The sequence below is a fragment of the Elephas maximus genome, chromosome 1 (assembly GCF_024166365.1).
Source record: "Elephas maximus indicus isolate mEleMax1 chromosome 1, mEleMax1 primary haplotype, whole genome shotgun sequence".
In the NCBI taxonomy this organism is placed as follows: domain Eukaryota; kingdom Metazoa; phylum Chordata; class Mammalia; order Proboscidea; family Elephantidae; genus Elephas; species Elephas maximus.
Genome location: NC_064819.1, coordinates 152992692 through 153018199, shown reverse-complemented (window position 1 = coordinate 153018199; position 25508 = coordinate 152992692). Strand labels below are relative to the sequence as shown.

The 25508-nt window shown below is 46.8% G+C and overlaps 1 protein-coding gene across 1 annotated transcript in view; it reads left to right on the top strand.

The window, feature by feature from the left end:
* The window catches only part of GABRR2 (gamma-aminobutyric acid type A receptor subunit rho2), a 44446-nt gene that overhangs the window by 8320 nt on the left and 10618 nt on the right, over positions 1 to 25508 (top strand). The window contains exons 2-3 of the mRNA XM_049875441.1: positions 4248 to 4354; positions 22360 to 22427. Of these exons, the coding sequence (XP_049731398.1) occupies positions 4248 to 4354; positions 22360 to 22427 (175 nt within the window). The remainder of the gene's footprint in view (positions 1 to 4247; positions 4355 to 22359; positions 22428 to 25508) is intronic.

Sequence of the window (25508 nt, the reverse complement as noted above, 5' to 3'; positions counted from 1 at the left end):
TGTCATGACCATGAGAGCCTCATGATCTGGTCCCTGACCTCATTTCTCACTGGTTTCCTCCTCCTTGCTCTCCTCCAGCCCACTGTTTTTCTTACTGCTCCTCACACAAACCAGACTCACCCCAGAACATTTGTACTTGTTATTTCCTCTCTCAGAAAATGCTTCCTTCAGATCTTCTCATGGCTCACTCTCTGCCTTGGCTCTTCCAAGTCTTGAGAGTCTTCTTCAGTCACCCTACTTAAACAGCCTTCCACCCCAAACCATCTCTCTCTTCTTACCTCTTACTCTACTTTATTATTTTTTCATGGCACTTAGTACTTCCTGAGGTTATATTATTTATCTTTCCCCTGATGTATTATCTATCTCCACCACTAGGTTATAAGCCTGTAAGTGTGGTGAATTCATCTGCCTTTTTACTGGTGTATTCCCATGACTTGAACAGCATCTGGACAGAGTAGGTGCTCAGAAGAAATATGTTAAGCAAATGAATTTGACTCAGAAATTGAGGAACTGTGAGAGCAGAGCATGGGGTGGCTATCCACACGGTTGTTGACGCCCCCAAAGTTGATGCGAGGAACTGAAAGGAGCAAAGACAGAAGCAGGTGACGCCAGAGCCCTCACCAGAAGTGAGGGAATGGCTGGGAGGTCTGGAGCCGTGATAAACTGGCCACATGCTAGAAGGTGGGAAGTCCTGGCTTATAGGAGAATCTGCTGTTTGGTGGGGAAGGAGGACAGGCCAGCCTTTAGAACGACAGAACTCTCTGCGATTGTAGAAATATTGTATAGCTGCTCTGTCCAACACAGTGGTAGATACAATGGCCACCAGCCACAGGCGGCTATTGAGCACATAAAGGTGGTTAGAGTAACTGAGGAACTGAATTTTAATTTTATTTAATTGTAATTAAACAGCCACATGTTCATTGGTTGGTGCAGCTTTAGACCTCCCACCTAATCATACCATCTGGATAGAGCTAGTAGAGAATGAAAGAAGGATTTCATAGGAAAACCTCTCAAAGAACAGGATCTCACTTCCCTCTTACAGAGTTTAAACAGGAAAAATATCCGTTTCTCTCGAAAGTGAATCAAGTGTGACAAGAACACTGAGAGTAAAACAAGGGTATACAGAATTGAACAACTAATACCCAAAACAAACATCTCTTCATTTATGTATGAAAACCCCCAACATCCTGTATGTAACAGGAGCTATAATAACACCGACTGCTTATAGGGTAATTTTCTTCTGCCAGGAATTAGACCTTATGTCCTGTCAGACCCAAATGTTCAGAAAAGTCTTTTCTGATTGGCTGGTTTCCCAGACTTCCTTCGACACCTGGGAGAGATGGAAGCTGTTATAATTCTCTACTTAGAACGATCCACTAGTCCTCAGTCAACCAAGGAAAACATCAGTGTCCCTGGGTGGTGCAAATGATTAAGACACTTGGCTGCTAACTGAAAGATTGGGGGTTCAAGCCCACCAAGAGGAACCTCAGAAGAAAGGTCTGGTGATCCACTTCCAAAAACTAAGTCATCGAAAACCCTGTGGAGCACAGTTCTACCCTAACACAATGCGATCGTCATAAGTTGGAATCAACTCAACGTCAACTGGTTTACTGGTAGAAAGAGACAGACGGCGAAGTGCCACTGGGATGGGTGTGCAGAGCCTCAAAAGCCTGGATCCTTCCAGGAAGCACTTCTTGGCACAGCTTCGCACTGTTGGAGCAGAAATCAATCAGTTACACCACCTGAGAGACAAAATTGAAGTTTTGTGCGGTGCTTGTGGAGAGGGGTGTTTCAGGTCTACTCTTGGAGCTTTTAAATCCATGAAAATTCTTCACTTTTAAGAAGGGGGAAGTCATGTGTGGCGTCCCTCCTGTCCTTTCACCTTTCTTTCTCTCTCCCCCAAACTTTCCTGCCCTTGGCTGGGGCATGAGGCCAGGAATACTCACAAACCCTCCCATCACTGCTTTCTCAAATCTTGGGTTTATGTGTGGACTGGTTTTAGAAGGGGAGTCCCTGTGTGGTGCAAATGGATAACACACACGGTTGCCAACCAAAAGGTTGGGGATTTGAGTCCACCCAGAGGTGTCTTGGAAGAAAGACCTGGCAGTCTATTTCTGAAAAATCAGCCACCAAAAACCCTATGGGGCACAGTTCTACTCTGACACATGTGAGTCGCCATGAGTCAGAATCAACCCCATGACAACTGTTTTGTTTTTTGGTTTTAGGAGACACTGAGGTGATAATAGTTATTAGTAGAGGTAACATTTTTGTGGGCTTACTCTGTGCCAGACACTATTCTGCTGGGTTTAAGAACTGCATTTACCTCACAGGGATGGTGTGAAGGTTGAAGCAGGTGATGTGTGCAAATCACTGGGTACAGAGCCTATCCACAGCAGGAGCGCAAGGAATGCTGGCAAACAGTTACAGCTGTTGCGCCATTTTGTCATGGCAAAGACTGCTTGTTGTTGGGTCTAATGGCCACAATCACAGAAAGGCCCTGAGACAGCATCTGGTTCAACCAACCCTTCCCCTATTGTGTAAATTAGCAGCCCTCTCACCTCCTATACCATAATCATCAGCACCAAAAAGCACTCAGGTAGCTCTCGGGACTCTGCCAAAGGCAGATGATTAAGTCCAGTGGTTCTCAAACTTTGCTGCCCGCTGGAATCACCTGGGGAGCTTTTAAAACATCCCACTTCTGAGATCCCCCTCCAAACCAATCAAATCCAAATCTCTGGGGGTGGGACCCAAGCATCAGGATGTTTTAAAACTCCCCAGGTGATTGCAATCTGTAGCCATGTTTGAAAATCACTGGCCTAGCCAACGAAACACAAAGCTAGATGGAGTTCGTTATTGTTAAGGTATTGAGAGACCTAACAATTTAAATTTGGAGCAGTGAGTCTCAGCTTTGGCTACACATTAAAATCCACTGGGAAACTTTAAACAATACTGATGCCTGGGTCCCAGCCCCAGAGATCTGGGTTTGATTGGCCTGGGGTATGGCCTGAACCTCGGAATTTTTAAAAGTTCGTGTATGATGCTAATGTGCAGTTAGGGTTGAGAAACATCTGGTTTAGAGATATCTTTGACCAAATATGCTTAAAATTAAATCAATTTAGACTTCTTCTAGAAGTTGGCCGTTTGTCCTTTCAGGTTGCTCCCATTTTTTGAATGCCTGCTGTATGACAGGCCTTGTGTACAACGAATAACAGAGATTAAACTCAGACCTAACTTTTAGAAGTGTAAATAAGATACGTATATGAAACAACTCAGATTCCAGGCACAAAACAAAAAGCATCATAAGAGGAACTGATAAGGCATACGCATTAACATGGCTGCTGAACTTTCCCTTCCTTCCTTCCTCCTTCCCTTTCCTTGTCATCTTTCTTCTTGTTGTTTAATTATAACCCTACCAGTAGAAAATTGCATTAGAATATTTTGGGCTTGACTGCTTTCTGGGTAATAGGATTACATATGGTTTTGGTGAAGAAAATGATCTGGAAATAAGTGTAAGTGAGAGAAAAGAGTTCTTCCTTTGTCATCTGCTTTAGGGGAAAGGGACTGTACCAGGATCCACAACCCTGAGCTCAGCTCTGGCTTCCTCCACCTAGCTGGGTGGCTGGAGCAAGTCTGTCCCCTACTCTGGCATCGATGGGGCTCGGAGGGTGTGTGGCACTGCTCTGAGCTCCAATGGCTGTGGGTTGTCCTGGTTTTCCTGGGGATTGTGCCTCGTCGCCAGGGTAGCTTCTGCAGACAGCGGCCACCTGGATGATGTCAGGAACATGAGGGCTGGCTAGGAAAAAAAAAAAAAAAAACAGCATTTTAAAACTTTAACTATATTTGTTTCAGAATTTTATTTATCACACAATCAATATCATAGCAACACAAGAGGAATTTTTAAAAAGAAATAAATCACAGTCCACCACAACTCAACCCAACCATCTTCGTCCAATCATAACTTTTGGAAAGACATTTAAGAACTTGCCCAAGGAAGAGTGCTGTTCTGTCTGGGAGGACATCTGGTTTAGGAAGGTTCTGGCAATACCTGGTCCTCAGGTCTCTCTGCGAGGGACTTGGGAAAGGTGTCCTTTAGTGATCAGCCCTCACCCTCCACTTGGCTGAAAAGGGGATAGCAGGGTAGAGAAAGGGTGCCTAATAGGTAGATCCCACAAAGTGTAATCTTCCTAAACCATCAAACTCAATACCTTTGTGGGTCGAAGGAAAACGTTTCTTGCTTATCTTTGCAGTCACTTATATAAGAAGAACCTCGATGTAACCAAAATGCGAAAAGGAAAACCTCAGCCGCTTCTCCGAGTGGAAGACCACGATTTCACCATGAGGCCTGCCTTTGGAGGTACGACAGGCCCTCCCTGGCCGCCATGTGGGGGTCTGGTCACAGGGCTGGGTGATTGCTGCCCTGGCTGTGTGGTTCTCTCAGGCACAGCTCTTCCTACGCAGTGCAATTTTCCCACTTACAGTCAAATAAGCCCAACTCTGTTTTCGGAGTTACCAGTTTTCCAAGGAGAAAAGAGTGAGTCTTGTTGACTAAAGAGAAGCTGACCAGTGACTAAGCGGTTTACATTCAGAATGGAGACCTGCCCTGCTGCTGCCAACTTACTTTGCCTAAAAAAAAAAAAAAATTAAGAGCAGGCTGGGGAGGTCTGGAATTTTATGTTTTGAGGGGCTATCTGCTTTTCAAGCAATACTGGCAATTTAATACATTAAAAGACCTCCTTGAAGCCCTGTTCCTAAAAGAGTGTGGCTGCTTGGGGGTCAGTGATTTGGAATGTGGCCAGCGGCTGTCCTCCCAGGAGCTGGAGAAATGCCACAGCAGGGCCTGGAAACAGGTCGGTCATCTGCTGTGACCAGGCAGGGAGTGGGGTGAGAATAGCAGAAGCAAGAGATTCCTGGGCCAGTTCCCCCCCCATGCATGTGGGGAAACCGAGGCCCAGAGCATTTCAGCTGTGAGCCAGGCAGCCTGGCTTCCCTTTCTCCTTCTTCTCTGCCCTTGGTAATCTCTTATAAACCAATATTCTCCTGGGACGGGAGACATAGGAGTGACCTTCTGTGCCTCCACTTGCTTGTTTGTAAAACAGGGATAATAATCTCTATGGAGGTGTTGTGAGGATTAAATGAGATAATGTATGCAAAGCCCGTGGCACGTATTGGTCCAGTCCCCTCAGTAAAACCCAGCTGTCGGTCCTTCCTTTTGTGTGACTCTCAGGGGATTAAGAAATTTAATTGATTCCAGAGGCCTTTGCATTTTAAAAGTCCTCAAAGCTTCCCATTAAACTTCATCAGCTCTGACACCTGCCAAGCAGAAGGGGAAAAGTAGGCAACAGATGACAGACCCATGATGGTGTCCTTCAGCAGCTCTGGGAGAAAGCCAGGAGAGCCAGGAGCAAGCTCTGAGGAATGCCTGGAAAACCCAGCTCCGAGCAGAATCATTGGAGGGCTGCAGCCCAGTCGGAGGTGCTCCTTCCTCAAGCCACATACACCCCCCCTCAGTGGGGCCACCAGAGTGTGGAGGGTCAGGACAGTCTTATTCCTGTCTGTGTAAGCTTCTGACCCTGGGGAAGGGGCCTTGACTTTGGGAAAGCTGCAGGGGAAGAAGGCACCACCTCCAGTAGGTGTGATAAGACCTGAAGCTCCTATACACCAGCTGTGAAAATTTCAGTCACCAAAGCACAGGGTGGGGTTGCTCCTCCCTCCTTCCAGCCTGCCCTCCCCCACAAGGCAGCTGGTCCTCTGGGCCCCTTTTATCCCCTGCACAGCTTTCCTGGATGTCCAGATGTCACTTGGGTGAAACAGGGGGAGGGAAGCATATGGTGAGGTCCCAGGGCTCCATGCCCCTACCAGGCCATAGAAGACAAGGTTTGTCACTACTGGAAGAGACCGAAGGCAGTACTGGGACTCCTGGACAAGCAGGGGAGATAAGGCAGTTATAGGAGGGGGCTTCCTGTCCCTTGCAGTGTCAATGATTTTAATAATCTATAGTCTTTGGGAAAGTGTCCCTGGATGGAAATGGTTAAGCATTCAACTATTAGCCAAAAGGTTGCCAGTTTGAACCTACCCAGAGGCACCTCAGAAGACAGGCCTAGCAATCTGCTTCTGAGAGGTCGCAGCCTTGACAATCCAATAAAGCAGTTCTACTCTGCACACATGGGGTCACCACAAGACGACGGCAAATAACAATATTTGAGAGCATGGGGTTTGGCTTTGAGCCAAGAGTCCTTCCCTACAGGTGCTCCTGAGGGACCCCATTCCACCCAGCACCTCATCTCTGGGTAGGGGGCACTGCCCAGGGGGTAGGTGGATCTCTTCGAGAAAGGAGGTAGGCAAACAGCATCTAGGAAACTCTGATAATAGAAGGCACACCTTTCTCAGGGGCACACCTGTGCCAGGCCCCAATCTGCCTTAAACCCTGGGGGAAGCCCCGAGCTCAGCTGCCTAACACCTTCTTCCGGTTACAACCACACACTGAGCAGAGCATTTGAACAAAGACGTTTTAGATAGCTTACATTCCTGTGGGAAGTGTCCTCTTATTTCTCATCTTCTCTTTCCTATTTTATTTCTCTAAGAGGGACTTTCTTGTCAATTTATGTTAAGTAGTCGATGGAGGTGAATTTGTCAAAGACTAGATACTCCTTGAATGACCTTTTTAGCGTAGAAAGAGAAAAGATTAAAAATCTAGCTGCTTCCTGGTAATCCCGGGGATCAGTTCAAATAAAAATACCAAAGCAACCGGCAGCTTGATTTGGGAGCGTGCCCTGGTTAGAAGAACCTCCAGAGGCCGGCGGTTTCTCCTTCGTTTGTACAAGTGTTGCAGTGCTGATTTTTAGTTCAAACTGCATAGACGGGGGGTAAAGGAGAGAAGTAGGGAGTCCCTGAGTGGTGCAAATGATTAATGTGCCTGGCTGCTAACCAAAAGGTTGGAGGTTCAAGTCCATCTAGAGGTGCCTCAGAATAAAGGCCTGCTGATCTACTTCCAAAAATCCGCCATCGAAAAGCCTATGGAGTAGTTCTACTCTGACACACTGGGCTGGAGTCATCTCCACAGCAACTGGAATAGTGTCATCATAGATTGTTTTGAAACGCATCCAAGGAGTATGTCAGAATGGTCAGGAAAAACGGTGGCAACGAAGTGGGTTCGGTTCTCCGACCAACATGCTTCCACTCATAAAACAAATATGTAATTTATGAGCTGCTACCATGTTTTTCAAGTGTTCTTGGCACTGGGGACCTGGTGATGAGCAAGGCAGACACAGTGCTAGTAGTTCCTTTCTAGCTGGGGAGACATGTATAGGTCACAGCCTCTGGATGTCAAGTTGTGAGAGCTGCTGGGAAGTAGAGTCCCAGGAGCTGTGGGTGTGCTCAGCTGGTGCACAAGACGAGACATTGTCACACCCCAGCGAGAGGGCCTTGGCAGTGCTCTTTGATATAATAAAACCAAAAAATCCCATTGCTTTCTAGTCCTCTTGGGCTCATGGCAACCACACATGTGTCAGGTCTATTTATTTACTTTATTTCATGTAACAAATTGAGGAAAATAATGTAGTAAATACATACGCAGACCCTTGTCAACTAAAGCTTCCTGGTAGCCTCCGCCACCTGACTGGCACAGCCGGTGACATACCGGCCTCTGTACAAATTACTTTCAGGGCCCCTCACAGTGATGCAGCTTTGTAAGTTATCTGGAGTCGTCCTCGCATAGTGGTGAACTTTTCGTCAGGGATTAGAACGGTAAGTAGTTTCTCAGATACCAGAGCGTATTCTACAGAGGGCTTTTGCGTCCCCTACTTAAGCCACTGTGCCATGGGTGCATTGTTTGAGAACATCTATATAAATTTATGAGCCCTGGTGGCGTAGAGGTTAAGAGCTACAGCTTCTAACCAAAACATCAGCAGTTTGAATCCACTACCCACTCCTTGGAAACCCTATGGGGCAGTTCCACTCTGTCCTACAGGGTCACTATGAATCAGAATCAACCCGACAGCAATGGGCTTGGCTTTTGGCATATAAAGTTACGTTAGCTACTAGGTATTACGTTTATTTTGGTAATATTTTAGTCAACTCAATCTTTTGATACTTACTGAATTTGGCACCGCATTAAGCCTAGCCCCTGGCGGCCGCTAATATAGGTGCCCCATAATCTGACTGGAGGAGCCAGCGAAGAGGGACACCGAGGGGCCGCCTTCCGTGGGAAGCTCATACTAGTGGAGTTCTTTTACATTAAATTACCTTTACATTTTTACATTAAATGATATTTTGTTCTCAAGGAGCTGGCAGTCTACTGGGAAACAGATAAGTGAATCAGTGTGATCAGTCAAATCACACAGAAGCAACGCAGGTGACTCTGATGATGGGGGGGAACCAGGGAATGAGCAGTTGTTCTACCCAGAGAGAGTATCCAAAAAGCCAGAGAGGGGACACTTGCAGTGAGTGCTGAGAGCTGTACAGTGGGTGACCACAAGGAGAAAGAAGGGAGACAATCCTGGCAGAAGGATGCTCATGGACAAAGGTGCCAGAGCATAAAGCAAGGAAGCCTGCCAGGGGAATGCAGGCACCTCATATGGCTGGATTATATCTTGAGTGGGGTGAGGGTGGTAGAGGTGGGATGCAGGGCAGGGACACACAGACAGATGAGGCTGGAGGGAGGGCCAGGCACCACCTCTTGGAAGGCTTTGCTAAGAGTTTAGGCTCTCAGCAGCACAGCCTAAGCTGAGGAGTGACAGAATCACATGTGCGCATCAGAAAGATTCCCATGGGCCTGTATGGAGTGTGGTGGGAGGGGCCGAGAAGGGATGCCGGACCCTGACTGGGCACTTTAGTGATGGTCCAGACAAGAGATGATGAAGATTTAAGCTAAGGCCACAGAAAGAAGCAGAGGGATCTGAGAGATGCTAAAGAGGGAGAAAGTCTTGGTTTTAATGGGACCAGTGGAATCTGGGACACCTCCTAAGTGCCTGGCCTGGGTGACCAGTTGGAGGTAAGGCTGTTGACTGAGTTGGAGCACAGAGGAAAAAGCAATTAAGAAAAGATCACAAAAAAAAAAACCCTGTTGCTGTCAAGTCGATTCCGACTCTTAGCGACCCTATAGGACAGAGTAGAACTGCCCCATAGAGTTTCCAAGGAGCACCTGGTGGATTTGAACTGCCAACCTTTAGGTTAGCAGCTGTAGCACTTAACCACTACACCACCAGGGTTTCCTGAGAAAAGATATAGTAACAGAAAACAGATGGCAAACTTGAACGGGCAATTAATTTAATGAAGTTTAAAAAAAAAAAAAAATTTTTTTTTTTTCTATTTATGGGGTGTGGGCAGGGATATAGGAAACCAACAAGCTATGGTGGTGCACCTTGAGGCTGGGGGCCATCACTAGGCCTAAGCCTGAAGGGTAAGAGGGGGAGCAGTTACCTGGCCCTGGAAAAGGGCTCTAGCTGCAGAAAAGGGCTGCCCAACATGATCTGAGGCCACTGGGAAAGGGGTGCAGCTGGTGGCCTGGCAGCAAGTGATCTGGAAAAACCTATTCCTCTCATTCCCCTCCTGCCTTCTGATAACTGTTGGCACCCTCATTGCCTGAACTCAACCAGAAGACAGAGGACAAGGAGCCTGTGGTCAATGGCAGCTTTAGGCCCAAGCAAGAGGGGCCCTGCTATGACCCTGGGCTTTGGAAGGCCCTGCTCTGGCCCCCTCTGGCCACGCACCTGCCCTCAGGGTGAGGGGTTCTTGGAGCCAAGGGAATGTGTCCACCTGGTGCCCCCTCCCGTCTAGGCTACACTTTGAATACTGGAGCTCAGAATCACCTGCCCACACAGCCCTGAGCCTGCTTTGAGGGCCTGCCCAGGCCTCTTGCCCAGGTCTGAGCTCTGAGGGTGGACTCCACCAGCCGTGTGCACACACTTAGTTTCAAGAAGTGACCAAGGGATGGCTGTTTGAAGAAGATGTGGATGGAGCTTAGATGCACAGGAGGCTTTCCTTTGCACAGGGTGCTGCTATGTGAGGAAAAAAGAAGGCAGCTTGTGCACTGGGGTCCCACTCTCCTTGCGCTGCCTCATTCCAGCCTAGAACTCTGAGGAGTCTGAGAATTCTTAAGTTGGACTTGGACTTCTGGGTTGTTGTGAAGGTATATTTTTTGAAGAAGTGCGATGGGGTATATTTAATTTTGCAATTACTTAGTCTGATTTATAAACTTTAGATATGGCGTTGTACTCTTGCCTAGAGGTGGGCCTGCAAGTGTTGATGCACAGAGCAAAGCAGAGAATAGGTCTGGCAGGCAAACCCAGACTCCTCAGCACAAACGCTGAGGCCAGCTCCAGAAGGGTGACTCTGAGGGGCCCATGGCACCTCCACATGAGTCAAGGAAGACCGGGGAAGACTAACAGGAGCCTGTGACCAGGGGCAGGCTGGACACTGGCTAGGTCTGTACTGCCTTCCCCAGATCAGTTTCCGGAACACAGGGGAACTCTTCCTGCACTAAAGTCACACAACAAGGGGCTGGATTTAGAGAAGGAGGCAGGAAACATTGGCTCAGGTGCTTCCTTGAGATAATTTGCAAAACCCCGTGCTTCATGCCTTGACCAAGTCATCCTGCCGATTTTCAGTCAAATGTTTCTCAGATGACTCAGGCTGGACACTTTTCACTTGTTGATTTTGCCCTCCTCCTTTTTTTTTTTTTTTTTTCCTTGCTCGACCATCCAAATCAATCAAGTTATATCAGTTCATTCATCAAATTGTCACTCAAATTGGCTCCCTCCTTCCTGTGCCTCTGCCCTAGTCCAGGCCCTTGTCCCCTGACACCATTCATTCTCAGTGGGTTCTTGGGGGTCAAAAAAATCTTGGATATACAATGGTTTGTGGCCCTCCTAGTCAACGAAATCCTTAGTATTTAATTTCTTAGTACTTAATTTCCTTATAATGACAGAAATTGAGTTAAATAGAAATTAAGAAATTTAAATTCAACTTAATTTTTCTCTTTTAGGGGTGATAATGATAAAAAGATTGAAAGACACTGCCTTACACCAACATCCCGGCCTTCATCCCCCAACATTACTCCTGGCTCTCTCCACCTCCTTTGTAGGCAGGTTCACCTTTCTTCCCAAAACATCCCCTCCTTGACACTCCTCGCTCAGAAACTTCAGGGGCTTCCCAAATTCTACATGATGAGGTGTAGCCTCCCCCCTTTCCCCAGCTGGACCCTGAGACCTCCATAATCTGGCCCAGCTACCCCCTCAGCTCACTCTCCTCCCCTCTGGACACAGACTCTTCTCTCCTGTAATGCTTTCTGTCTCTTCCTGCACATCCTTGCTTGTTCCTGCTATGAGCATCCTCCTCCTGTGCTGTTCCCCTCATTCTGGCAGCCTGTCCACCTCCGATCCATGCTCATAAACCAGCTTAATTCCTTTCTTACATGAAGCATTTCTTGGCTACTTCAAACCACATGGCCTTTTTCTCCTTTAAAATCATTGTACAGATTCCTTCTTTCAATCACTTACTGGTTAATTAATTAGCTAGTTTATTTACAGTGTTGTGACTAAGGGAGTCCCTGGGTGGTGCAAACAGTTAACGCACTTGTGGGCTAACTGAAAGGTTGCAGGTTTGAGTCCACCCAGGGGCGCCTCGAAAGAAAGGCCTGGTAATCTCTTTCTGAAAAATCAGCCACTGAAAGCACTATGGAGCACAATACTGCTCTGACACATGGGGTTGCCATGAGTTGAAGTTGACTTTGACAGCAACTGGTTGTTTGTTGGTTGGTATCTGCTACTGCACAATAAACTACCCCAAAACAGTAGCTTCAAAGAGTTAACAGGCATTTATTTTGCCCACAAATTGGGTTGACTGGGCTCAGCTGGGCAGCTCTTACTTGGTGTCTCTCATTGGGTTACAGTCGGATGTTGGCTGCTTGGGGTCATCTCAAAGATTCTTTGTTCTCTTATCAGGTGCCTGGGCTGGGAAGACTTCAATGCCAGGGGCACAACAGCTGGGCTCCTCAGGCATCATACACTCTCTCGCCTTCTCTCTCTGGTCTCTTTACATGATCTCCCCACATAGCAGCTTGAGAAAAACCAGTAGAAGTCTTAAAGTCTTGCTGCATCATCACTTCTTCTGCATTCTATTCCACGAAGCAGCCACAAAAGCCAGCCCAGGTTCAGGGGGAGGGGAATCAGACTCCACCTCTTTATAGGAGGAGTGTTAAAGAATTTACTAACATGTTTTTAAACCACCACACTGGGGCTATATGTCTTGGGTCTAAACTTCAGCCACTTATTAGCTGTGTGACCTTGGGCAAGTTGTTGAACCTCTCTATGTTTCTCAATTTCCTCATATTTAAAATAGGGATAATAACAGTACGTAGCTCATAGGGTTGTTCAAAGGTCAAATGAGTAATATGTGTAAAGTACTTAGGTGCTTGACACATAGGAAGTGCTCCATACATGTTAGCTCTTTTTATTTATTAATGCCGTTCTGTGCAGCACAATGTGGTGGTTAAGAGTGGGGCTCTGGAGGTGGACCACCTGGGATAAACTTACGGTTGTGGTTGTGCCTACCTCTTACTGGAGATTTCAGCCTCCTTTCTAATCTTCAGGTTTTCACCTTTGTAATAGGGATAATATCAGTACCCTGCCTCAGTGGGTTGTTGTGAGGATGGAATAAGATGTCCCACATGAAGCACTTAGCCTGACCCAGCATAGTCAGTGTGAGTGCAGATGACAGTGGGGACAGTGCATCAGACACTGCAAAGGCACTGGGGTACAAACATGATAAAGACATGGTGCCTGTCCCTGAGCAGCTCATGGCCAGTGCCTCTTTGACACACATCACATGCTCCCTTACGGCCTCTCTTGGGTAAAGTCTTGTCCTGCTATGCCACTTCTCAGGGTCACTGCCTACTTACTTCCCGCCTACCCTGTCTCCAATGTGATGCTTTCTTAAGGAATTTTGCAGGGTCTTTTTGACATATGATTTTTATCTTGCATGCTACTTTAGAACTACTCCCATATAAGGTACAACCTCTCAGTGTTTGGGGTACCCAGACTATGAGTACGAGATACTCCCTTGTGTCCCCAGGGCTCTCCTGGTGATATACTCTGCATATTCCTCCCTACAAGGGATTCACGCCCTGGATTTCCAAGCCACAGGGATCCTGGCCACCAAGGCCCCAAAGTCTATCATTTGACACAGGTGAGGCCCATGGAACCAGTTCAAGGCAAATCATGGCAGTCGAGTATTTCTTTGGTGCTCGCACTACCCTGGTGGCGTAGTGGTTAAGTGCTACGGCTGCTAACCAAGAGGTCGGCAGTTCAAATCCACCAGGCGCTCCTTGGAAATTCTGTGGGGCAGCTCTACTCTGTCCTATAGGGTCGCTATGAGTCAGAATTGACTCGATGGCAGTGGGTTTTATGGCCTCTTCTTTCTAGTCCTTCTTGGACCTCACTGGCTCTGCCTTCTCCTTCTCTCTTTCTGCTCCATGCTGAGTGAAGCTAGGGTTTCATCGTTACATTTTAGGGTAAATGAGTTGGAGAGCTGGAACTAGGGTGGAAGCTGGCCTTCCAGGGCTCCTGCAGGCTTCTCCCCAGAAGCCATTGCCCTCAAAAGAGACCCCTCGAACTCTTCCTCAGCTCCTTGGCCCTTCCTTTCTGGAGTGCAAACCCCAACTTGCTACATACATACTGTTCCTACTTGCTCCTTTCCCTAAAATTAATCTTCTCTTCCTGCCCGCTGCCCCAGCAGCTCCCCTTGTGCAGCCGGCCTTGGGGAAATCTTGCTCCTTCCCCAGCTTGTTTCTTCTTGACCTGGTCTGAGCAGAGTAACTGGCGAGATCACCATGCCCCATGCACCACGGTGGGCAGTGGGGCAGGTCTGGGTCCCAACCAGACAAGTCTGTGTTTGGAGGTCAAATGTAAGAAGCTGGCAGATAGCCGGTGGAGACATCTTTTAGGCATTAGAAAGGAATTAGGCAATTGGAGTTTGGATCAGAGATCTGGCTCTGGAGGGGGAATGGGAGTTGTCGGCTACAGGGCAAGAATTGGTTGTGTGAGGGCTGAGTGTCTGCTGGGAATAGAAGGGGCCCAATGACCTCAGGAGGGAGGGAAAGAAGAAGGGAACAAGGCCAAGCAAAGAGAGCACTATTTCAGAGAACCCCCCCCCACCCCAACCCCAGAATGGAGTTTGTAAAAGAAGAGGCAGCCAACAGAGAGAAGTAGAGGAGGCTGAGGCTTAGGCCAATTCTCTTCAACTCACCATGTGCAGTGAGGAGGAGGCGCTTGATTGGTAGAAAGTGGAGACAGTTAATGGAGATGGGATAGTTGGTGTGTTTGACAGCAAAAGCAAAGTGGCCATCAGGACATGAGAAATTGTAAAATCTCCATCCCGAAGGTCCCCTTAAAGGTCAGTAGTTCAATGGTTCTCAAACTTCAGTGTGGACCAGCATCATCTGAAGGCGCTTGTGAGAACCCAGACTCCGGCCCCACCCCCAGAGCTGTTGATTTAGTAGGCCTGGGGTGGGACCTGAACATTTGCGTTTCAAGTGATCCTGAAGCTGCTAGTCCAGATGACAGCCTCTGATCTAACCCAGCCTCCTCCATATCAGCCGTGAATTGGATGGTTAGATTCCAGGTCACGTGGAGCTCGCTACCTGTTTGGGAGGTAGCGCACACCATGAGAAAAATCAGGCCTGGCTATTTTAAAACTGAAATGTTTGAATGTTTGATTGGACCTACCAATGAGGTAAAAAGATTCTCATAACCAATATTTCAAATTTACTCAAATTTTGTAAGAAGCCCGCCAGGAAAGGCTAAGGACATGGAGGAAATGCAAAGTCAAGCCACACAACCCTCAGTGAGGCAAATTTGCCTGCTCCAGCAATGCCCAGGATGGCAAGGCCCAGTCTGGTCACTCAGGGCACAAGCAGACATGGGAGCAGGGGGCAGTGCCAGGGTGAGAAGCCCAGCTGCCAGCAGCAGGGACTGCATGTCTGTGGAAACAAAAATCAGTTTTACAATCTAGCAGAGGTGGGGAAAGGGCATTCTGCATCCCAAATCTCTACCCAGCCAGCATCTGCTCAGGCCCTTCTAATCTTTATCAGTGAGGAAAAACATCTGTGATGTTTCCCAGAAGAGTTAAGCATAAAGTTAGTGGGAAAGGGCAGAGTGCTCATAGACGAACTCGTTTTAACAAGCAAAGGTCTCCTGAAAATCAACGAGCAAGAAGAAATGAGCTCCAGTACAGAAATGGGCAAAGAATTATTGGGTGCTGTTGAGTCAATTCTGACTCACAGAGATCCCATGTGACAGAGTAGAACTGCCCCATAGGGCCTTCTTAGCTGTAATCTTTATGGAAAAAGATCTCCAGATCTTTCTCCCTCAGAGCTGCTGGGTGGGTTTGAACTGTCAACCTTTCAGCTAGCAGCTGAGCTCTTAACCACGGTGCCACCAGGGCTCCATTGACACATTATTATTAACTAAAGTCCAAAGTTTACCTTAGGGTTTACTCTTTGTATTGTACAGTCCTATGGGTATTGACAATGTTCCACTGCTGAAAGCAGAGAATACCAGAAAGATGTTTACCTATGTTTTATTGGCTATGCAAAGGCATACAACTGTGTGGATTATAATAAATTATGGATAACATTGCAAAGAATGGGAATTCCAGAATGCTTAGTTGTGCTCATGAGGAACCTGTACGTAGATCAAAAGGCAGTTGTTCAAACAGAACAAGGGGATAGTGCATGGTTTAAAGTCAAGAAAGGTGTGCGTCAGGGTTGTATCCTTTCACCATACCTATTCAGTCTGTATGCTGAGCAAATAAGTTGAGAAGCTGGACTGTATGAGGAAGAACCAGGCATCAGGATTGGAGGAAGACTCATTAACAGCCTTGGATATGCAGATGACAAAAGCTTGCTTGCTCAAATTGAAGAGGACTTGAAACATTTACTGATGAAGATCATCAAAGACCACAACCTTCAGTATGGATTGCACCTCAACATAAAACAAAAATCCTCACAACTGGACCAATAAGCAACATCATGATAAACAGGGAAAAGATTGAAGTTGTCAAGGATTTCATTTTACTTGGATCCACAATCAACACCCACGGAAGCAGCAGTCAAGAAATCAAAAGACACATTGCATTGTGCAAATCTGCTGCAAAAGACCTCTTTAAAGTGTTGAAAAGCAAAGACATCACCTTGAAGACTAAGGTGTGCCTGACCCAAGCCACGGTGTTTTCAATTACCTCATATGCATGAAAAAGCTGGATGATGAATAAGGAAGACCAAAGAAGAACCGATGCCTTTGTTGGCAAAGAATATTGAATATACAATGACTGCCAAAAGAACAAATTAGTCTGTCTTGGGAGAAGTACAACCAGAATACTCCTTAAAGGCAAGGATGGCGAGAGTACGTCTCACACACTTTGGACATGTTATCAGGAGGTATCAGTCCCTGGAGAAGGACATCATGCTTGGTAAAGTAGAGGGTCAGCAAAAAAGAGGAAGACCCTCAATAAGATGGATTGACACAGCGGCTGCAACAATGGGCTCAAGCATAACAACGATTGTGAGGATGGCACAGAACTGGGCAGTGTTTCATCCTGTTGTACATAGGGTCGCTATGAGTTGGCACCTAGTAACAACATGGATGTCGACAAATGCATATTGTCAGGTATCCACCATATGGTATTATACAGAATTGTTTCACTGCCCTAAAAATGCCCTGCTCTCCACCAATTCAACACTTCCCCCCTCTGCATCCCTGACAACCACTGATTTTTTACTGTCTCTATAGTTCTGTCTTTTCCAGAATTCCATATACTTGGAATCATACAGCATGTTGCATTTTCAGACAGGCTTCTTTCACTTAGCAATATACATTTAATGTTCCTCCGTGTCTTTTTGTGGCTTGATAATTGCTTAGTTGAGAGTGGTTAAACCAGTGAAGTGTGTATATACACATATATGTTGAGAAAGAGAGAGAGAGAAAAGAAAAAAGAGAGAGATTTATCTCAAGGAAATAGCTCATGCTGTTGTGGAGGCTGGCAAGTCCCAAAGTCTGTGGGTCAGGCGTTGACTGAGGCTTCTTCTGACTCACGTAGCTGCAGGGGCTGATGAACCCAGAAATCAGTAGGTCAGACCTCAGGCAGCTGGCTCGTGGCCTGCGGAACGAGTGAATCCCAAAGTTAGCAGATGAGGTGACAGGCTGCTGGCTCAAGTCCCAAGAACCAGAGGTCAGATGATGATGAGCTGGAAATAGAATCCAGAGCAAGCAAACAAGGTTTGTAAGAACATCCATACATATATTGGGTGCAGATCACACCCCTAAGGAAACTCCCCTTACAAATGATTGACTGATTACTTCGGATCACATCATCAGGATGATTACATTATATCACAAAATGGAGGATAATTGCATCAGATCATGAAACGGAGGATGATTACGTAATACTAAGAATCGTAGCCTAGCCAAGTTGACACATAACATTAACTCTCACAATAATGAATCCAGGTTTTTTTCACTTTTAGTAATCCCTTGTTCAAATCATCCTGGGCTCCTATGTCAAGAGCTGTGTCAACTTAGTCCAGAGAGGTTTTTCGTTGTGAAGACAGGACACCACTTCTGACATTAAGGTAGACATGTCCCCCAGACAGGTGGAGGACATGGAAAGCCCATTCTCCTACCTGGTAAGTTGTAGGGTGGAGAAGACAGTTGGGCAGAGCAAAGAAGTCAAATGCACGTCTATTCAATCCCCTTGCAGGGTGTGGGCCTCAGTAGAATTATGCAGATAGGTGTGAAGGAGTCCAAAAACTTTGTGGATGTGGGTGGTCCACTGGCTGGGCATGGCTTGGGAAGGGTGTGTGTGTGTGTGTGTGTGTGTATGTATGTGCCGCCACATTGAGAGTAAGGACAGAGTGGTGATGCAGCCAGGTGGCTGGTCAGACGAGCCTGAGGCTGAGCTCCCAATGACTGGGAGTTCATGCAGGCTCGGTGAGCGGATGCAGAGTGCTGAGGTGACCAGCAGAACTGCACAGGCTTTGGGTCTGGACACAGAGTCCACACTGTGGGGGATCTTGCTGCTAGAGGCCAAAGGCCAGGACCATGGATTTGCCAAAAGACAGATGGGCTCTGCTGTAATTCAACAGTCACCAGTCTAAGGGCCTGTCCATACCAAGCGCTCAGTGCAGAGACCAACCAGCATGGATTCGAGGACCACTTCTCCCCTCTGCTACAAGGTCACCTGAGGTAGGAGGGACTGAGCCACTGTTAATTGGTTATTAGATTTTTCCACACTTAGGAAGCACAAGGACTTGTAAGAAAGATCAGAGAAGCTGCCTTTTTTTCTTTTTCTTTTTTTTCCACATCTGAGAGGTGTGGGTTAATTATTCACCTTTCTACATTATATTTACTTACTCTGTTCATACAACCTGAAATTCCCTTCTTCCCTTTCCTACCTGTTAAAAGTAATTAATGCTTCAAGACCCAGCCCAAGTGCTGTCCCTTTGGTGAAACTTTCCCAGTGCCTGCAGCCAGAATTAATCAAAAGCTGTCTCTTTGGTGAACATTTCTCCAATGCCTTTGGTTATAATTAATCGAGCCTTCCTCTGGGTTTCTGCATTATCTTGTAAATACTTCTAACATCACTTCATGATGTGTCTTGAAACAGTTAGTTGCCTCCCTTAATAGATCTTAAGCTCCTGGGGAAAGAACTGTGCCTTATTCATCTCCATACTCCTGATGGCACCCCACTCAACACTTGGTCTAGTGTATGCCGTCAGTACAGGTTTCGATGAATGAGTCGATCAGTCAATTATAACCTTCTTTACTGAAGTGTTATTTTTGTTGTGTTATTTTAGTTTTTTTTGTGTGTGTGTTTTAAGCTCTGCAATACATTATTAATATTGCTTTACATAGTCAATGTTCCTTAGAATTATGCATCTATTATCATTTTTGCTATTCCTTATTAGTTATTGTCTCTCTGGCTTTCTTTCTGGGATCATATTCCTTCTGCTTGAATCACACCATTTAAGGCAAGCTTGCCTGTTGGAAAATTCTCTCCATTTTAGTTTCTCTGAAAATGTCTCTACCTTTTGAAGAGTTGGTAGAGAAGAAATGACATATGTCTTTACATATGTAAAAAATCAAGAAATCCCTAATGTATGCTTTCCAAGACCATGAGGAAAAATTGCAGAAAGGCTAGAACCAAGAAGAGCCACTGCCTAAACGTGTATTTCCCTTACACTGCTTTGAATTTGTCACCTTGCTGGCTGTGCTGCCTGAAATCCCACCAAGGACTTGTATTTGGCTCACCAGACCTTTCTTTTAAAGCAGTGTAAAACGGCCTAATCATGAACATACCTAGTTAGTTTAACTAGAGTATTTTCTTCCTAAAACCTAGTAGGGCCCAGCCCCACTCAGAACATAAAAGTGGCCATGGAAGGAAGTGGAGAAAGACCAGGAATTTGGAAGCATTTCTCCCAAAACCAGCTTGGAAAGGGCTACAAAATGGCAAACTCAGGAAAGCCTGAGTTTTGGGCAGCTGTTAGCTGCCATTGAGTGGGTCACCAACAGAACGAAATACATAATGGACAGCCCTGGAGCAACAGACAAGCTTCCACTGACAGAGGGGAGGTGGCTGTGCGTGAGGTTCATCGTCTGAGAATTGAGCTCAGGTCTCTGACGTGAAAGGCAAGCATCCCACCACTGAACCATCATTGCCCTCACTTAGGGCAGTGGGATGGGTCAAAGACAAAGCTCAACTCCTTCGTGGCTCAGGCCAAGGAGGGCAGGGCTCCTGGTCTCTGTTCAAGTCTGAAGTGTGACTCCTGCTGCCTGCAGCTCTGGCACCTCCTCCTTACGCTGATTGTTTGCCTCCAACAGCCCAGGTCTCCTGAGAACTTGACCTTCCCTCTCACATGGGCAATAGCTCTGGAACACTGATATAACCCTTGCAGGTTTTAACAAATTTCTCTTTAGAGGGGCATCTGGAGCTGTGGAGAATAAGCCAGGCCCTGAGAACAGAAAAACACAGTAACAAAACACCAAGCCAACTGATATATTTTCTGGAAAATGTCCTTAGCCCAAACCAGCACCTGCTCAAACACTGTACACATTATCTGAAAACCAGGCCACTGGGAAGTGGGTCCAAAACAAGTGATCGTTCTATTGTTTCTTCCCTTTTGCTCTTGGAACTACTGTATGTAGTATGTCACTTGGCACTTTGGAGAAAGGGAGAGATGGGAACTGGGAGGCGGGATATGGAACAATGCACCTTCCATGAGAGGCAGCCCTGCCCAGGGGTTAAGAGCTGGGACTCTTTGGCCATTTTAACATCTCAGACTAACGATGGGCCTGGAGGACGAGGAGGTTAACCAGCCCCTCATCCCCTGGTGGTAGTTTCGGGAGCCCCTTAGTGCTGTGCAGGGGTCTGGGTTAGGGGCCCAGTCAGGCTTCATGCAGACCCTCCCTCATGTTGCAAGCCCCACAGGAGAGGCTGTCAGCCCTGAGGAGGAGGCCCCCTTGTCACATGGAACATTCTACTTCTGGCACCTTTGAAACACTCCTGGAGCCTGGACTAAGAAGAGGATATGGATGTTAGAGTGGAGATTTCTCATGGGCCACTGGTGTATGCCAGTGGCTGAAGAACACAGGAAAATAAAAACATCAGCTTACACCCTGACTTATCTGTGAGAAGAAATAAACAAAACATCGTACTTATTTGCTCTCATGTTAAGGAACACCAAACAGATTCACTAAATCCCACCAGTAATAAATAAAATACTTGCATTTTGTTGGGCTCTGTCAAAAATCAAATCTTTAATGGTGGAATTTCAGGTATTAGCAAGCCTATGGGGGAGGTTGAGGAGGAGTCAGGTGCCCTGGGCCACCTCCACGAGGAAGACCCCCCACTAGGGTTGGGATAGAGGACTGAGCCTTTTAATTCCTACTTCACATCAGGACCTCTGATCCTCCTGCCCTGCCCCATGCCAAAGCCTTTTCCACATTCCCCAAGACCTAGACGCCCCTGCCACTGTAAGGTCTACCTGCTCAGACCAGCGTGGGTCAGAACGTCCTTGTGGTCCTGCACTCCCTGCTTGGGCCTCAGAAGACCCAGGTCCTTCTGGGCTGGCTTCCTAACAAATGTTTCTCCCCAGAGAGCCCAGCCTAGAAGCCACCTGAATCTGTCCAGAAATATTTTTGTCACTGAGTGAATAATAGCATTTGTTAATATGCCTGGCAGACACAGGTTTTTAGTTCTACCCATTCTAAGCTTTATATGTACATTAAAAAAAACTTATATATGTTATATATGTATATATATACACACACATATATGTATGTATATATGAATTTAAAAAACATTTTACTGAAGCATTACATATATACACAAAAGTACAGAAATTATAAGTGTAGAGCTCATAAATTCTCACAAAGAGATCATACCAATGTAACCATAATCCAGCTGAAGAAACAGAACAGGAACCCACAGGTAAACACAGTTTTGGAAATCTTGCAGTGAGCTAGATGAAATTGAGTGCCGAGTTTCTGTGTTCGCTATCAACTATGCTTCTCACCTGACCTGTCATGAAGAGGTTTCAGAATCTCTTATTGTCTTAACTGTGATCTAAATTTGTACAAAGAAGATGTTGTCCCCCAGCTAGTTGAAGGTTTCTGGCTAGGTACTCTGTAGTATAGTTTGAACCACTGAATGAATCCAGGCCTGGACATGCAGGCGTCCGAGCCGCAGGGCAGAAGCTCTAAAGCCTCATTCTGTCCTTTTTATATGTCACAGTAACACAAATGACCAGGGTCTCCACTCAAGCACTAACACCAGTTGCCATCAAGTTGATTCCAACTCATGGCAACCCCAGTCAGAGTGGAACTGTGCTTGATAGCATATTCAATGGCTGATTTTTTGGAACTAGATTGCCAGGCCTTTCTTCTGAGACATCTCTGCGTGGACTGACTCTCCAGCTTTTCAGTTAGCAGCCAAGTGTGTTAACCATTTGTACCACCCACGGATACTCAAGTGCTAACAGCAACATTATTTCCTCTATCCTACAGCCGTGAGACAGCCCTGGGATGTAGAAAGTAGTAATCCAGCTCATGTATTCATCCAACAAGCATGCACTAAACACTCATGTTGGCCCAGAAACGACAAATAAGGCAGACATAGTCCCTGCCCTTCATGGAGAAAGTTCAGGCACCCAAAATGTTAGAAACTGGCAAGAAAACCCTCATAAAACTCAGAACCACTGCTTCACCCCTGCTCCAGGCCTGGCTTCTCCCAAGAAGGGGTTTGGGGCTCTCTCCTAGCCCAGTGACCAGCAAGAATGTGTCTTAACCAGCTGTCTTTGCTCTTTTGCAGGCCCTGCCATTCCAGTGGGTGTGGACGTGCAGGTGGAGAGCCTAGACAGCATTTCTGAGGTGGACATGGTATGCAGAGTCCTGAGCAGGGCAGCTTCTGGGGAGGGATCCTATGGCTGAGATCCTGTGGGAGCTTGGGGTGTGGGTGGGGCCTTGTTAGTGTAGGCTGTGCCTGTGTGGGTGGTAGCAGGAACTGGAGGTGATACAAATGGTGCTTGGAAGTTGGCCCAGGTGAAGTAAAATCTAGACCTGGGCTCTCAAACTCCATGGGCAAAAATAACTTGGAGAGCTGGTTAAGTGCAGATTCCTGGGCCACACCCCAGCCTCCTGACTCAGAATCTCTGGGAGTTAGGACCAGGACTCTGTGTTTTGAACACCCTTCTCAAGTAATGCAAGCGGTCAGATGAGCCACACCTGGAGGAGCAGTATAGGCAGACGTTTTCAGACTGAAATTCTGTAGTTCTTTGATTTTCACTGCCCACCGTGAGCAGAGCTCCCCAGCACACTCTTTGGTGGTGCCCACTACGCCTCAGTGGCGCAGTGCCTGCTTCTGGCCTACCACCATTACCGGAATAAGGTTCTTGCCTCTCACTGGTCAAGAATGAGCAGGTAAGGCACGTAGTTTTCCACATGAGCAAAGCTTTATTGAAGAGGCTTGCAAGAGGAGACGAGGAGGGCCTAGAGCAATACTTACCCTCATCTCACAGAGCAAAAGACGGCCCGAGTTTTTAAAAGTTCTTGGGAAGGAAAAGATTCATGTCTATCCATAGACACAGGCAGAGATATGTTAACTAAGGTGCGTGCCCAGTAGCTTTCCAAGATGGCTCCTGTCCCAGAGGCCTCTGAGATTCGTAGCAAGACTTATTATGGGGTGTCACGCCTGTGTAGTCTCCTCCTCCCTGGGTTTGATTCCCCGGCTGGGGCTGTAGCCCCTCACTGCCCCTGGTGGAAGGTCACACAGCGGTCACAGGTGGATGTTCTGTGCTTGTCCGTTGGCCTGGTTTTCCCCAGCAGTTTCTGAAAGGCAACTTTAAAGAAGTTTCAGGGCTATTTTTAGATACCTGCCCCATTGTTCTGGGGAATGTCTTTGTTTCTGTGCCCTGATACATTTCTTGTTACTTTGTTTGCAGATTTTGGGGGCCCTTCTGTTCCTTTTTTTTTTTTTTTCTGTTCCTTGTCTTACTAAGTCTCTAGGTTCCACACTCATCCCCCTGTTACCTCCCTGATAGCATAGTCTGTTTCTCTTTTACTTGTTTCTCCTCTAACCACAGCAGTCTCTTCGCTATTTCTCAAACAGGCACCGTATGATTTCAGGGCCTTTGCTCCCTGTCTTACCACCACATACATACCCCCTCCTGGCTGTCCTGCAGGGTCTTACCCATAGAGGGGAACTCCGGGTCCACCTACCTCCCAGCCCCATCTCTATCACTCGTCCCCTTTGGTGAGCCCCTTCTTTAGTTTTGCAAACTTCATGATTCCCATCTTCCGTCTCAGGGACCCTCATATACGCTCTTGCCCGGGTCCTCCCCAGAGCTGTCTCTTTCTCATCCTTCAGGTTTCAGCTGAAATGAGACTTCTTTAAAGAGTGTCATGGATTGAATTATGTCCCCCCAAAAATGTGTGTACCAATTGGGCTGGGCCATGATTCTTGGTATTGTGTGATTTTCCTATGTGTTGTAAATCCTGCCTCTATGATGTTAATGAGGGAGGGTGGGCAGCATTTGTGTTGGTGAGGCAGAACTCAAACCTACAAGATTGGATTGTGTCTTGAGGCAATCTCTTGAGATATAAAAGAAAGAAGCAAGGAGAGAGGTGGGGACCTCATACTACCAAGAAAGCAACACTGGGAGCAGAGTGCATCCTTTGGACCTGGGGTCCCTACGCCTGAGAAGCTCCTCAACCAGGGTAGGATTGATGATAAGGAATCTTTCTGTAGAGCTGATAGAGAGAAAAAGCCATCCCCGTGAACTGACACCCTGAATTTGGACTTTTAGCCTGCTTTACTGTGAGGAAATAAATTTCTCTTTGTTAAAGCCATCCACTAGTGGTATTTCTGTGATAGTAGCACTAGATGACTAAGACCTAGAGATGAACCCAAGATCCATAGGTCAGACAGCAGCTGCTGTCCCAAGTCCCAAGAGCTGGAGGTCAGTTGCTGACTAGCTGAATGCAGGATTCAGAGCAGAGAAAATGCCCTGGAGCTTAGCCACAAAGTCCACCTTATTGGATGAGGGCCACATCCTCAAGGAAAATCCCCTTGGACAGATTGGCTACTCAGAGTAGATTCCATCATGGAGGTGATCACATTATATCATCATGGAGGTGATTACATCCTTATATGACTGCCTAACTATATCGTAACTGTCAAACCACTGAGAATCATGGCCTAGCCAAGTTGACACACAACTTTAGCTATCACATACAGGACAGGGTCCATGTGAAAGCTACAGGTGTGACAGTCTCCAACCCTTTGGGAGTACCCAACAGCTGGCCTAGCTCCAGAAATAGCTAGGTCTGGAGCCAGCCTGGCTGTCTTAGCCTTGAGCCAACCCAGATGTCTGCTGTGGATGTGAAGACTTGCCTACCCCATGAGACACTTTTAAACAAGCTAAGCTTTCAGGCTTAGATCACAGGAAGTATGCAGTTGCCTGTCCGCTAATCCATTCATCCCTCCATTTTTCTATACTGTTTACTGGGCACCTACTATGTGCCTTACCAGGCACTAAACTAGGGCCTGAGAATTCAGTGGTGGGAAAGACACAATCCTGCCTTCAAGGATCTTGCAAGTCTAATGGCAGAAACCCTTCTAAGAGGAATGCTTGACTATCCAGGCTTCTGGAAGTGGCCTCTAAACTGAAATTGAATGATTAGCCAGGTACGTAAGGAAACGGGTGTGCAAAGTTCTACATGAGAGAGAGCAGGGTTTGGGGTCAAAATCTTACCCTACTGGCCACCAGGCAAAGCTGTTGGCATCATAGCTATAGTTATCATTAGCAAAGCCTATAAGGAGAGTTGCTTAGTCTCCCGGATGCCAATCTCCTGACACAAAAAATAAGCCATTCTCTTCCTGATTGTAGCAGCACCAATGCCACAGGGCTGCAAAACTCTCACCTCTGGAGAATGGGTCTGAGGTGTCCATCATGGTGGTAG